We start from the raw sequence: 15,433 nt of genomic DNA, 5'->3' as shown, positions 1-15,433 counted from the left end.
AGTTGCCAGAAGAAAGCCTCATCCACCTCATCCCTCTGGTCTGGTGGTCTATAGCAGACTCCAACCACAACATCACCCTTGTTGCTCACACTTCTCAACTTTATCCAGAGACTCTCAGGTTTTTCTGCAGTTTCATACCGGAGCTCTGAGCAGTCATACTCCTCTCTTACATACAACGCAACTCCCCCACCTTTTCTGCCCTGCCTGTCCTTCCTGAACAGTTTATATCCATCCATGTCAGTACTCCAGTCATGTGAGTTATCCCACCAAGTCTCTGTTATTCCAATCGCATCATAGTTCCCTGACTGTGCCAGGACTTCCAGTTCTCCCTGCTTGTTTCCCAGGCTTCTTGCATTTGTGTATAGGCACTTAAGATAACTCATTGATCATCCCTCTTTCTCAGCATGAGACAGGAGTCCTCCCCTCTTGCACTCTCCTGCTTGTGCTTCCTCCCAGATCCCATTTCCCCACTTACCTCAGGGCTTTGGTCTCCTTCCCCCGGTGAACCTAGTTTAAAGCCCTCCTCACTAGGTTAGCCAGCCTGCTGGCGAAGATGCTCTTCCCTCTCTTCGTTAGGTGGAGCCCGTCTCTGCCTAGCACTCCTCCTTCTTGGAACACCATCCCATGGTCGAAGAATCCAAAGCCTTCTCTCCGACACCACCTGCATAGCCATTCATTGACTTCCATGATTCGACGGTCTCTACCCAGGCCTTTTCCTTGCACAGGGCTGCCTCCACCTTCTCCAGGTGGGTTTCCCAGTCTGGGGTATGAATGACCACATCGTCCAAGTAGGCAGCAGCGTAACTGTTATGCGGGCGTAATAGCTTGTCCATGAGGCGCTGGAAGGTAGCTGGGGCCCCATGTAGTCCAAAAGGGAGGACAGTATATTGAAAAAGACCCTCTGGTGTAGAGAACGCAGTCTTTTCCTTTGCGTCTTCTGCAAGGGGAATCTGCCAGTACCCCTTTGTCAAGTCTAGGGTAGTCAAGTACCGGGCATTACCCAGATGGTCCACTAGCTCATCTATGCGAGGTATGGGGTACGCGTCGAACTGGGATACTTCGTTTAGTCGCTGGAAGTCGTTGCAAAATCTTGTGGTGCCATCAGGTTTGGGCACCAGCACGATTTGGCAGGACCACTGACTGTGGGATTCTTCAATGATCCGCAACTCCAACATTTTTTTTTACTTCTGCTTTTATTTCCTCCCTTTTTGCCGCTGGCACCCGATAGGGCCTCATTGTTACTCTGGCCCCAGGGTTCGTGACGATGTGGTAATAGGTCTCGGTTGTTCGACCCGGTTTTGTCGAGAACACATCTTGGTTCCGGAAGATCATCTCAGACACCTCATTCTTCTGGTCTGGTGTTAAATCGGGAGACACTCACCTGTTTGGAAGGCTTGTTTTCCTGGGTTAGGTCTTTTTGGACCGTTGTGCATGCCTCTTGTGCATGCCAGGGTTTCAGAAGGTTAACGTGATAAATCTGTTCTTGTTTTCTGCGTCCTGGCTGCCGCACCTTGTAGGTTACTTCCCCCACGGGTTCAACCACCTCATAGGGCCCCTGCCATTGGGCCAGAAGCTTGCTTTCTGCCGTGGGTACCAACACCATAACCCGATCCCCTGGTTGGAACTGTCACACTTTTGCCTGGCGATTGTAATGGGTTCGCTGGGCCTCCTGTGCCTTCTCCAAATGTTCCCATACAATAGGGTTAACCCGGGCTATCCGGTCTCGCATCTGCATTACATGCTCTATTATATTTCTCCCCTCATTGGGTTCCTCTTCCCAGATCTCTTTGGCGATATCTAGTATGCCATGGGGGTGACACCCGTATAATAACTCGAAGGGGGAAAACCCAGTTGAGGCCTGAGGTACCTCCCAGATAGCGAACATAAGGTAGGGTAGTAGGGTGTCCCAATCCTTCCCATCCCGACTTACCACCTTCCTTATCATAGCCTTGAGGGTTCGGTTAAACCTTTCTACCAACCCATCAGTCTGCGGATGGTAGACCGAAGTTCTCAGGGTATGTATATGGAGCAGTGTACAGAGGTCCTTCATTAGCTTAGACATAAATGGGGTTCCTTGGTCGGTTAATATCTCCTTTGGTAGCCCCATTTGGGCAAAGATCCCCACCAGCTCTTTGGCTATAGTTTTAGACGCCGTGTTCCACAGGGGTACGGCTTCTGGGTAGCGAGTAGCATAGTCCAAAACAACAAGTATATATTGGTGGCCCCGAGCCGTCTTCTCCAGGGGTCCCACTAGGTCCATGGCTATTCGCTCGAAGGGGACCTCTATGATGGGAAGGGGTACTAAAGGTGCCCTCAAGTGGGGACGGGGACTGTGCAGCTGACACTCCGGGCAGGAGGCACAGTACCTCCGCACTTCTTCATGTACTCCGGGCCAGAAGAACCGTCGTAGGACTAGTGCCAGGGTCTTCTCTACCCCCAAATGCCCCCCAAAAAGATGACTATAAGCAAGACTTAATACAGCGTTCTGGTGTTTTTGAGGTACTAGGATCTGCTGTACCTTCTGCCCCTGTACAGGTGCAACCCGGTATAAGAGATCCTTCTTCATTATGAAGTAGGGTCCTGGTCCCTGGGTTTTCCCTTCCACGGGGACCCCATCTATTTCAGTCACCTCCTTCCTAACGTTGTCATACCTTGGGTCTTCTGCCTGGTCCCGTCCAAAATTTCCTCTCCCGGGGCTAATCTGCCCAAGATCTAGGGGCTCAGTCTCTGTTGCCTCTACTGGTTCAGAAGCATTAGGGTGGGGGTCAGACTCAGGTGCTTCTCCCTCCTGCGTGGCCTCCTTTTCAGCTGCGCGGGTCCACCTACCTACGAGAGCGACCCTCTGGCTTTGGGTCAGTATTCGGGTTCCCAAGGCCTTAGCTGCCCTTCTTTCCCTTTTTGTCTTTCTACCCTGTCTGGGAGTGGAGAACAAATCTGGGGATATTTCAGAGAAGATTGGGGGTTGACAGTCTGCTGTGGATGCCTCACCAATTTTAGGGTCCCCATCTTTCTCCAATCCCCCTACCGGGAGTAAGTTTCCAAACCCTGGGAAGTCCCTCCCTATGAGCACCGGGTATGGGAGTTTAGGGACTACACCTGCTGCTACCTCAGTAGTGTTCCCTTGGATCTCGATTTTTACTGGGATGGTAGGGTAGTAACTAACTGTCCCATGGACACATGTTATCCCCGTACGTTTAGCCTGCAGCAGCTGACTACGCTTCACGAGCTTCCCTGAGATAAGGATGATAGCACTCCCCGAATCAACCAGTGCCGTGGTCCCTACCCCATTTAGTTTCACTGGTCTGGTATACGTATGTGGGGTTAGTGAGACCCCCACAAGGTGGATTAGGGAGCATGGATCTGCCCAGTTCCCCAGGTTACACTGCATAGGCTCCTCAGCATTGGGACACTGTAGAGCTATGTGTCCCCCCTCCCCGCAGGCATAACATCTGTATGGAGTCCTAGGCGTTCCCTGGTCTCTTGGTTTGGGCAGTCTAACATCACGATCCTCGTCTCTCTCAGTGCTCCGACTCTTTGTGGCCTCTGATGGGCCTCTCTCTTTTTCCACCTGGGCCCTCCTGGTGGCCCAGTCACCCGAACTTTAGGGCTTGGTGCTGCTAGTTTAACCCGGGGTGCCTCTTCCTTAACTGGTTGGGTCAGCTCCCTCACTGTCCTTCGCCTCTCTACCAGGGCGACAACCTCGTCATAGGTGGAGGGTTCGTTCTGGCTTACCCAGGCATGAAGGTCTGGTGGTAGTCCCCTCATGTATTGGTCGATGACCAGAACCGCTAGTATCTCTTCCGGACTCCGGGACTCTGTTTGCAACCACTTTCGTGCGAGATGGATGAGGTCATACAATTGGGACTGCGGGGTTTTGTCTTCCTGGTACCTCCAACCGTGATACTGCTGGGCCCGCACTGCTGTCATTACCCCAGATCTGGCCAGGATCTCTGCTTTCAGCTGGGGGTAGTCTGCCGCAGCTTCTTCCGGCAGATCATTGTAGGCCTTCTGGGCCTCCCCACACAGGAATGGGGCAAGGATGCCAGACCACTGATCTCGAGGCCAGGCCTCTCGTAGGGCTGTCCTCTCAAAGGCCAGAAGGTATGCCTCTACATCATCCTCCCGTGTCATTTTCTGCAGCCAATGGCTGGCCCGTATGAGCCGCGTCCCATCATGGCCACGATTCAGCTCTGTAAGGGACTTTACCTGGTTTACCAGTTCCCGCAACATAGCTCGGTCTTGAGCAGCCTGGTCCATCAGCAGGCGATTAGTCTCTTGCTGCAGCCGCACTGTCTCCTGTTGGGCAGCTGCCTGGACATGGGTAGCCTCCTGCTGGCCCACCGTAGCTTGTATCAGTGCCCGCACTACATCATCCATTGTGGTGAAAAAAATAAACCCTCTCCCTTTTTTTTTTTTTTTAAATCATCCTCCTTCTTCCGCCACGCTGTGCACCCCAAGATCCCACCTTTGACACCAGTGTGACAAAGTTCCTCCTCTATCTTGGTGGGTCCTGCGCTTATTGGCGGATTTTCTTGCCTCAGAGATTCACCATGTGGGTTGGGGAACAGCCCAGAGACCTTCCCCTCTGGAAGAGCCCACAGTCCAGGTCAATTGGGAGGTTTAGGGGGAACCCGGGCCCGCCCTCTACTCCGGGTTCCAGCCCAGGGCCCTGTGGACTGCAGCTGTCTATAGTGCCTCCTGTAACAGCTGCATGACAGCTACAACTCCCTGGGCTACTTCCCCATGGCCTCCTCCAAACACCTTCCTTATTCTCACCACAGGACCTTCCTCCTGGTGTCTGATAACGCTTGTGCTCCTCAGTCCTCCAGCAGCACACCCTCTCAGCTCCTCACACTCTCACCCCAAACTGAAGTGAGCTCCTTTTAAAACCCAGGTGCCCTGATTAGCCTGCCTTAATTGATTCTAGCAGCTTCTTCTTATTTGGCTCCAGGTGTCCTAATTAGCCTGCCTGCCTTAACTGGTTCTAGCAGGTTCCTGATTACTCTAGTGCAGTCCCTGCTCTGGTAACTCAGGGAACAGAAAACTACTCATCCAGTGACCAGTATATTTGTCCTCTACCAGATTCCTGTACCCCACTGGTCTGGGTCTGTCACAATATATATATATATATATAACTAGAATGTGTAGTATGCTATATATGCCATGTAACATATCTCTGTAAAGGTTATGATCTACTAAATCTATTAATCCTATTTGTAGGCATGTATCATTTTTGTATTCGAAGTTATGAATATTGGCTGCATACTTGTTTGATTCTAAGTAGGCTGTAGTGAAGCAGTTGGTCAGTTTCCTGAGAAAAGACCATTCTCAGTAAGTGCCCAATCAAGAAACACTTAAGCCAACAATGAACTTGGAGACACCAATCCACATCTGGGCTTTCCCAGAAATTTGGCTTGGCTCGTAAGGAACTCAGTCATGCATAGACATGTGATTTGCCCAGGTGACTCCAAAACTCCATTTTGTAGCTGGACTTTGCATAGGAGACAGGAGGGGTCTCCACTCACAAGAGAGAGTCTATTTAAGCCTGCGGGAGACCCCTCAATTTGGTCTTCAGCTGGCTAAAGAGAAGGCCTCTCCACCCCCAAAGATACCTGAAAGAAACTGGAACAAAGGACAGTGACTGCAAGGGGTGTGAGTGATTGCTGGACCCAGACTAAAAGGAGATTAGTCTGTAAAAGGAAGCATTCTGGAACTGGTGAGGATCTTATCTGTATTCAGTTCCTTACTGTATTAGACATAGACTTGTGTGTTCTATTTTATTTTCCTTGGTAGTTCACTTTGTTCTGTCTGTTACTACTTGGAATCACTTAAATCCTACTTTCTGTATTTAATAAAATCACTTTTTACTTATTAATTAACCCAGGGTATGTATTAATACCGGGGGGGGGGAGGGGGGAAACAGCTGTGCATACCTCTCTATCAGTGTTATAGAGGGCGAACAATTTATGAGTTTACCCTATATAAGCTTTATACAGGGCAAAATGGATTTATTTGGGTTTCAGATCCCATTGGGAGTTGGGGATCTGAGTGTTAAAGACAAGAACACTTCTGTAAGCTGCTTTCAGTTAAGTCTGCAGCTTTGGGGCAAGTAATTCAGACCCTGGGTCTGTGTTGGAGCAGACGGGCGTGTCTGGCTTAGCAAGACAGGGTGCTGGGGTCCCAGGGTGCTGGCACGGAAAGCAGGAGCAGAGGTAGTCTTGGCACATCAGGTGGCAGCTCCCAAGGGGGGTTCTGTGATTCAACCCGTCACAGTGGCGTAGTCACCAGGATCTGTGCACAGCTGATTGCTTTGAGTTAGGTAGTGATTTTAAGTGAGTTTTAAGTGTGGTGGCTGGAGAACAGACATAGTGGTTACTGGTTTGTTATTTTTTGTTTGCTTATTTTGGGCAAGGAAAGTAGGGACAAAAAAGGAAGCAAAATAAATAAGATTAAAGATCAGAAGAAGCTAAAACTATATAAGTTGCAAATTGCCCAGAAAAGCTGAACACTGGGCGCTGGGCAAGTCCCTGTTAACTAAGAATCTCCTGAGCTGAGTGCATCCCAGTTTCAGTGAACTGCAGAGGGGGTGTGGCCCAGCACAAGAAAGCAGGAAAATAACTACCAGTGAAGCAGCTTCTAAACTAGAGCTGGCTAGGCTGGATGCAGAAAAGAAGGCAAAGAACCGGGAGTTTCAATTGAAACTCAAAGAGGCAGAGGAAGCCAGGGCTGCCCACAAAAGAGCAATGGAGGTAGAAACAGCCAGGGTGGAGGCAAAAGAGGCTGCCCACAAGAAAGCTATGGAGGCTGAAACAGCCAGGGTGGAGGCAGAAACAGCCAGGGCGGAAGCTGCCCACAAGAGAGCTATGGAGGCCCAGATTGAGGCCCAAAAGCATGAACTGGCTGTTATGGGGTTGAGGGGACAAAACCCTTCAGCTGGTGGCTCAACTTCCTCAAAAATCCACAAATGGGAGCAACTATGTCCACAGTATAATGAATCCAGCGATATTGCCAAATATTTCATCACCTTTGAGAGACTGTGCACCCTCCATGTAATTCCTGAAGATCAAAAGATAACCACATTGATAGCAAAATTGACTGGCAGAGCTCTGGACATATTCAATAAGATGCCTATTAATGATGCTTCAAACTATGGTAAATTTAAGGAACTGGTTTTAAACAGTTTCAGGTTACACCTGAAACCTACAGGGTTAAATTCAGAAGTCTTGGGAACAGAAAGTGGGGTTTTACCAAACCAAGGCACTCCATTGAAAGATGCTGTTCTTGCAACGCTTGTAAGGGATAAAACTGTCTCTCCAAGACAGGAGGGGAAAAATCTCTGCATGGGTGAAACTTCACAAGGGAGTGGGGTCCAGCCCAGAGAAATTCCAGAGGGACGGGCTGAGGGCAGGCATGGTTGCCCCACCCTTTCCTTGCCAAAGCCTCAAAGGAATGCCTGAATTAAAAGCCTTCTCCAAAGAGGCAAAAAAATCCTTCTGTACTTAATAAACTTGTTCTATTGTTTTATCTACACCAGTGTGCTTGGACTGAAGTGCCTAGAAAACTCCATTTGGGATAATAGGATTTGTACGTATCATTTTCTAATAATAAATGACTGACTTTATATGAGCTTGTGTTGTCCAGGAGCGTTCTGGGCAGCACAAGATGCACATATCTGCGGGAAAGTCGGACTGAAAATTTGCTGGTGTTACCCTGCACTGTAATTCAAGAGTGGCTGTCTACAGCACTCACACAGTAAAACTGGGAGTGATTTACGTGCTGGAGGCTCTGTCTGAGCAGACCAGAAGTTGTTACTCACAGCGAGGCAGTGTAAAAGGCACCCCAGGCTGGAGAACTGAGGGGACACAGCTGATCAACAGTCCAGACTGTACCCTGGGTAATGTCACAATCCCATCCTCCCATGGGAAGTTTGTTGCGTTGTTGTAGTCATGCTGCTCCCAGCATATGATCAAGACAAGATACGCGAAGTAATATCTTTTATTGGACCAACGTCTGTTGGTGGAAGGTACAAGCTTCCAACCTTCACAGAGCTCTTCAGGGATATTACTTCACCCACCTTGTCTCTCTCAACATGGGAAGCATGAGACGGAGCAAGAAGACCAATCAAAGGTCCCTTCTCCACAATTTTTTGGCTTTTTAATAGTCTCATCTTTCCACTTCTCCCATCTGCTCTTTGCCTCTTCCTACTTTTTGTTGCCTGCTTCTGTATTTCCAGCACCCCCATCGCAATGGTATATATAGCATCTACACATATCTATATATATCCCCACAGTCTCCCCTGTGCACCTATTTCCCTATAGCCTCCCCTCTGCCTTTATATCTCTGCCTTTTCCTCCTCCCCTCCCCACAAGTGAGCAGTTTATTAATGATATTGACAGGCACCAGTTACCCTTTGCTGGCTGGTGCCCATTAGTTATGGAACTGGGAACTTTTCTTTAAACAAAACTAAATTACATGCAAAAAAACCAAAATTATCTGACAATTATGCACAATTATACATTCAAAAGTCAAGAGAACCAGTGCTAAGGTTGAACATACCTTAGCACTGCTTCTTGTGTGTATGCACGTACAGAGGGCCATATCCCCGATTGGTATAAATTGGCACAGCTCCATTGATTTCAGTGGGCCAGATCCCCCTTGGTATTAACTGGCACAGCTCCACTGAAGTCAATTCAATAGTAAAACTATTACACAGTAATAAGATGACCCCAGTATCCCTGCAGCCTGCAGGCTGCGATCGTATCAAGATTTGACTCTGAGAAGAGAGTGCATGAACTTACAGTTCCAAACACTTTCCCCTGGTAATGTCCAAAGAACAAGGGGCCAGCCCTTCAGCTGGTGTAAACCTGCAATGGAGCCATGCTGCTCTACACCAGCTGAGGATCTGGCCTGTTATCTCCCTTCAGCACTCAGAGGGTCAGACCAGATGATCAGATGATGATAGGCTGAAGGGAAAAGGGATAGCTCAGTGGTTTGAGCATTGGCTTGCTAAACCCAGGGTTGTGAGCTCAATCCTTGAGGGGGCCATTTAGGGATCTGGGGCAAAAATCTGTCTGGAGATTGGTCCCCCTTTGAGCAGGGGGTTGGACTAGATAATCTCCTGTGATATTCTATGATAATCCTTTCTGACCTTAAAAACCTTGGGGCCTGATTTTCAGCTATGCCAAGTTATACTGATCTGGCAGTGGAAAGGGGCCTTAAAATGGGTGTTCACTTTGAGGCCCCATTAAATTTGCAGAGGGATGTTAAGGGGCCTTAGCAAAACTGAGAATTCAAGCCAGTGAATCTGTGACTCCACGGAGGTTTCTTTGGTGGAAATTCTGTCAAGCAGGCCAGAGAATAACAAGCTTGGGTGAAATCCTGCCTCACTGGAGACAATGGCAAAACTCCCACCAACTTCAGTGAAGCCAGGGTTTCACCTGTTATGTCCCTTCCTTCTACATGCAGCTTGTACATTGCTCCCAAACTCAGCTATGTTGCTTCCATTTCTCTACTCTTTCTATCCTTCATACAGTATCTTTTCCAAAGTGCCCTCCCCATCCACGCACTGCAGTCTAGCCTCTCACGCAGCCTGGGTCAGCTCCCAGCTCCCCAAAACTGCTCCTGGGCCCAAGCTGGAAGAGGGTACAAGAGGGGGAAGGATGGTCTTTGCCAAATGTCACTAAGTTACAACAGCAGCAAAATCGGAGGAAAAGCCAGCCAGAGGAACAGAGGCTAACGAGAGAGCAATCAAAACAAACAGGGAAGCCCAAGGGACAGAAACGGAACAAAAGAGCAGCCCAGAGACGTGGAAGAGAAAGGGAAGCCAATGGAAGGAGTGTCTGGAAATTAAAGTTCTGTCTCTGAGGGGGAGGAAGAGTGCCAAGGAGGGGAGAGGAAGTGAAGAAAAAAACCCAAGGGAAACAAATACTACCTAGGCATATCCGAATCAAGAAACTGCCTGCAAAAACACAAAACAATCACATGGTTAGTGTGGGTTCAAATGGATGGCAGCAGCAGCAGCAGCAGCATTGTAAGGAAGTGATTCAGATGCCTAATGCCTCCACGCAGCCCCTGCTGCCCTTCCTTGCCTCATGCAGGGCAGCAGGGTTGCAGCCAAGGGGCCAGACACCTTGTAGGCATGGGTGGATGTGTGAGCAGCGTGCTGAGGGGCAACGGCCGTGGCCTGGGTTGTTGTCTGGGGAGTCGTAAAGGGGAAGAGACCAGATCCCCCTCCTGACGGTGGTGACAGAGTGTGAACAAAAAACATCCTTATCTGGGCTGGCTAGGGTGAGGAGCAGGAGTGACAATCCTAGCTGCAGGGGCTATTTGCAGTGGAAACCTAAAGCATGCCTGACCCTGTGGGGGAAGAGTCTGGGGCTGCTGGCACTACAGGCTAAAGCCAACTCCTTGAGGGCCTAGCTAACACTTCCACAGTGAGGCCTTTCCTGGTTCTCCTCAGGAACAACTTACACTGAAACATCAGTGGTGGGGGAGAAGGGCAGTCCAGGGGATGGTCCCAGGGCCTGCTTGCTGCAATGAAGACTGAAGGACATACAAGAGCAAAGCAGGGAGCAAAAGCAGTTCAGAAAGAGGGTTAGATACATCCCATTCCATTGGCTCTCATCCCTTTCTCCCTACATCCAGGATCTCCCAATTGTTAGGATCAAACCAAGCAAAAAGCCCATGCAGGGTTGAAGCAAAGGGAATTTGTGAAGATGTTTCCTTCCATTGTCCTGTGGAAATTCAATCCTCTTTTCCTTTTCACATGTTCCAGTTACCCCTCCTCCTCCCTGCACCACCCCTTCTGCCCATGCTTCTGGTCCCAGTTGTGGAGAGAGGCAGTGATCCAAGGTTTCCATCCCTGGGAGAGAGCAGTGCATTTTCACACACCCAGTTTAGATTCTGGGACAGAAAGCTAGATACAAACCTGATGCCCTGGGTCCCTCAAGTTGTAAGCAACGCCTCCCCTTTGCTTGGTAAACAGTGTTGTGACAAGCAACTCTGCAAACAAGCACCTCTCCACTCTCTGGAGAACTCCATGCCAGGACTGAAATCCCCTGCCCAGAATGACCTCTTCTAGCGTGCAGGGCTCAAACAGGGAGGAAGAAGAGGGAGAAATTCCCAAGGTGCCACAGCATTGCTCTCATGTGTGGAGTAGGGCAAAAGAATGAGCACTGCAGTCACACTGTGCTATGTCAGATTTAATGGGTCAGATCCCCAGCTGGTGCAAATTGATGTGGCTCCAATGAAATCAATGGTCCTGATTTATACTATTTCAGGATCTACCCCTAATTCTTCCAGCTGTCTGCTACACTGTTTCTCAATGACCGGTCCGTGGACTGGCGCCGGCTCTGAGATTTCCCTGATACAGTTTAGGAAGGCAGCAAGCTGGTCCTTGGTATCAAAAGGTTGAGAAACACTGCATCTATTACACTGTGTTTGTTTGTATCAATTTCTGTCTTGCTCAGGACAGGCAGGAACAAACGATCTGAGCTACCCAGAGAGGTGCTGCAGTGCAGCTGTTCCGAGTCCCTGCTCCCTCTGAACACTGCTGCTGTCACCCTCACGCAGCGTCACCTGCATGGCGTCTGACAGCATGCAGTGGAGCCTGCCCTACTGCCCTGATCCAATCCTTTCCTCAGGGTCACTCACTGCTCAGTGACTCTTCAGACGCAACTGCTTGTCACGTGACTCACGTTTCGCCTGGCCCACCCTTGCCCTTCCCCACTCCTCTCATATACTCACTCCAGCAACCTGCTGTCTTGCTCTTGCCCCCTTGGTCATCCACCCAGCTGGCGAAGGGCTCTGCTGGCATTGCTGGGTGAGGCAGATTATGTAAGTGAGCACACAGGTCACAGTGGGACTGACCATTTCTCCTGCACTGAGCTTTCTGGGTTTTAAACTGTATTCCCTCAATTACACCATGTGCCCATAGGCAGGGCAGCCCTGGCAGGAGAAAGGAAGAGGAGATGTCCCCAAGGATGCAAGGAAGGAAGCTGTGACAGGGACCAGCTCAGTTTCCTTCCTGCCATGCTCCAAGGACAGGCAGTGCAATGCTTCACGATGGCCACACACAATGCGGATGTTCCCTGTGTTGCTAGTGATGATCTCTCATCTCCTCTATGCGAATTACAAGCAAGCACTGTGACTAGTGACTGCCCCCGCTTCCTGCTGGATGTGCTCCCAATCGTCTCCTAAAACACACTGTACAACCACTTCCACCCAGAATCCATCCCAGCGTGGACCCGTGACAGCTCTCCAGGCTAGACATCTTGCTGGGGCTACCCTGCGCTGCAGCAGTGACCTGGAGCTCTGCTCTGTAGTGCCAGTAGCAGTCGCTCCACAGCCACTACTGACCTACTGACTGGTTATTCATTCCCAGGTTGCTGCTAGGGTTCCGAGTTCTGGTGTTTGCTGCCCCCCCTTATGACTTAGCCAAAAGCATCAGCACTAGCAGAGCCCCTATAGGCACCTGACTGACACTGCAGCACACAGCTATACTGGGTCTCAGAGAAGCCTAGGTGAGAGTCTCAGCATCTAAAGGGAGGTGCATATAACACTGCCTATCAGGTGAATGTAGGGCCATGGGGCCTCACCACCCTGGGTCAATGCTGCTACAACACAGGGACGGCGATGGCATCTTAAAATCCGCAGGTGGGTGAAAATCCAAAGACTCCTTTGATGTTGATGTAATATTTTGAAAATGTCACTGGTTGGTGAGGCCCCCTTTGGCACATGCCCATGGCAGCCCTGGGTGGTGCAAGGAAGACTTGCCTCAGCAGCCTTGGGTGAAAGCTGTCAGCCAGATAATGATCTTAGACGCCATCAGAGTGTGTGTTTGTGTGTGGCGGGATTTGGGGAAGCCCACCTCGAATCCTTGGGCTTCTGTGCATTTTCCACTGTTCCTACCTTGTGGTGCAGCCATGTCGCCATCCTGCCAGTGCCCAGACGCAGCACAGTCACCGCCCCTAAGTGGTCCTGCAGCAGCAAGAAGGCCCTGATGGGCAAGACCTTGGGGGCGGGAGGGAGCGAAGCCCCCATAAACACAGACAGCCCTTGTCAACCTAACTGGACCAGACATTGCCTAGCGCCACAGGTCAGCTGGGCAAAGTGAAGAGACAGCAAAGCCAGGCCAGACTCACCGATCATCCTGGGAGGGGTTGACATATCCAGACGACAGGATGTTCAGAGACAAGATGTTGGGGTCAATCAGAGACTCGTCCCCTTCTGGGGTGTTTCGGATCCGACCTGCCAACACACGTCAAAACACACCGTTTGGAGGATGGGCAGCGGGGCGGAGGGAACAGCTCAATGGGGATGGTTCATAGTTCCAAGCTGCATAGCAGAGTAAATGGTAAAGGTGAGACTCGGGGGAAGATGCTTAATGTCAGCATCATATCCTCCTTCAGCCCCTTGGGACAGGCCCCTATATCCATCCCCTCCTGCTAAAACCTAGAGACCAGACTGCCCAGGCTCATCCCCATGGGTGGGAGGGTGCATGGCTCCAGCGGGACCACTAGGAGGAGCTCTGTGTGCCTGCTACTACACCCCTCTGCAGGTCTGGCTCACTCCCTTCCATATGGCCGGCCAGCCCCAAAGGCCAGTAGCCTCCAAAGGCCATGGAGAGGGGGAGGCATGTCCTTCCATCTTGTCCCCTCCCCTACCTGTAAGGACATATGGATGGAGCCACTCCTGAGCTCCCCAAAGCATAGTCTGGCCTTTACATGGGCTATGCAATGAGAGAGGCTCCTTGCCCCTTCCCCTCCACTATGCCCCGGGTAGAGAGCAGGCACCGAGAGGGCCCCACTTCCCCAGATGGGGGCTCAAAGAGCTGGCAGAGGTCCCCCAGTCTAATCTGGGGTGCTGGCAAGAATAATGGGGGCACAGCCTCAGCTGGTGGCAATTTCCATTGAAGTAAATGGAACTCTGACCATTGACAGCAGCTGAGGATCCACCCCGGGACCCCTGCTGCAGCAGCAAGGGCCTAGCGGTGCAGCCTTGGCTCCTCGGTACTCAAGGAGGGGGCGCCTTGCTGAGTGATGTGCTGCTGAGCATGAGTACAGGGGGTGCCAGCCGGCCCCCAGCGATCATCTGCATTATTTCCCACAACAGGCCTGACAGAGTTGGTGGAGCGGGAGCCTGGACAAAGTATGAGGGAGAAGAGATTATGGGAGAGAAGGGAATGGGAGGGAGCACACAGGCGTGAGGATGCAGGAGTGAGGCGTCTGCTCAGACCCTGCCAACCAGCAACTCTGCTTACCTACAACCAGCTCTCGCACTTCTTTCCAGCGGACGAGGCTGCTGTTTTCATGCACTAACGTCACGGTGATCCTCCTCTGGATTCCCTGTCAGCACCATGCCAGAGAGAAAAGGGCAGTGGTTAAAACCAACAGCCCAACACCCAGTTGTTATGGGGATTAGGAAGATGGGCCAGTGGAGCGGCACAGGGACAAGGAGCAGGGCAAGGACCATACCTGGTGGAGCAGGAAGGTTCCGAGGCACGGCATCCCTCCACGGTGATCAACGACGGCAGGAATGTAACTGAAAAAGGGAAGATCAGTGAGATGTGATCTGAGATGGAGGTGCTCCTCCCCATGTCAGGGCCTGGATGATCTCACCCCGCCACCCCAGGGTCTGGGGGATCTCACACACGCACCCCGCAAGTCCCTGGGGATCTCACACATGCTCCCCCCAGGGCCCAGGGGATCTCACAAATGCACCCCCCTGGGTCCAGGGGATCTCACACACCAATCCCCAGGGCCCAGGGGATCTCACCCATGTAACCCCCAGGGCCAGGGGGATCTCGCATTCGCATCCTCCGAGGGCCCGGGGGAACTCACACTCGCATCCCCTGAGATCCTGAGGGATCTGACACACACACCCACAGATCCCAGGGGATCTCACACATGTCCCACTCAGAGCCCAGGGGATCTCACACTCGCAGCCCCCATTGCCTGGGGACCTCACACACGCACACCCCAGGGCCAGGGGGATCTCACCCATGCACTTCCCAAAGCCCAGGAGATCTCACACTTTTACACCAGAGAGCCCGGGGGATCTCACACATGCACCCCAGCGGTCCTGTGGGATCTCACACACGCACCCCCAAGACCTGGAGGATCGTACACTCACTCCCTAGGGCCCTGGGGATCTCAAATATCCACCCCCAAAGGCCAGGGATCTCACACACGCACCCCCAGTCACTGGGGGATCTCACACAGACACCCAACAGGTACTGGAGGATCTCACATACGGACACAGCCAAGGCTCAGGGGATCTCACCCATCCCCCAGCATAGGTGATGACTTCCTCTATTCCCGGTGGGTGCTCGACCCCCACCACACCCCTGGCTCCGCCCCTACACCACCCTCACCCCGCCCCCATTCCACCCCCTTACCTCAAGTCCCCTCCCCTGCCCCGCCTCTTCTCCGCC

At 51.4% G+C, this 15,433-nt stretch overlaps 1 protein-coding gene across 3 annotated transcripts in view; it reads right to left on the bottom strand.

Moving 5' to 3' along the window:
- The window catches only part of KIF1A (kinesin family member 1A), a 162,351-nt gene that overhangs the window by 35,278 nt on the left and 111,640 nt on the right, over nucleotides 1-15,433 (bottom strand). For all 3 annotated transcript variants that reach the window (XM_029913322.1, XM_029913320.1, XM_029913321.1), the window contains 3 exons: nucleotides 14,475-14,541; nucleotides 14,261-14,345; nucleotides 13,143-13,248 (listed from right to left, as the gene is read on the bottom strand). In XM_029913322.1, coding sequence (XP_029769182.1) covers nucleotides 13,143-13,248; nucleotides 14,261-14,345; nucleotides 14,475-14,541 — 258 coding nt within the window. The remainder of the gene's footprint in view (nucleotides 1-13,142; nucleotides 13,249-14,260; nucleotides 14,346-14,474; nucleotides 14,542-15,433) is intronic.

The sequence above is a fragment of the Terrapene carolina genome, unplaced genomic scaffold (assembly GCF_002925995.2).
Source record: "Terrapene carolina triunguis isolate 2854851 unplaced genomic scaffold, T_m_triunguis-2.0 Scaffold583, whole genome shotgun sequence".
Classification (NCBI taxonomy): Eukaryota; Metazoa; Chordata; order Testudines; family Emydidae; genus Terrapene; species Terrapene triunguis.
The sequence above is the reverse complement of the archived record's forward strand: the minus strand, read 5'-3'. Positions and strand labels throughout refer to the sequence as shown.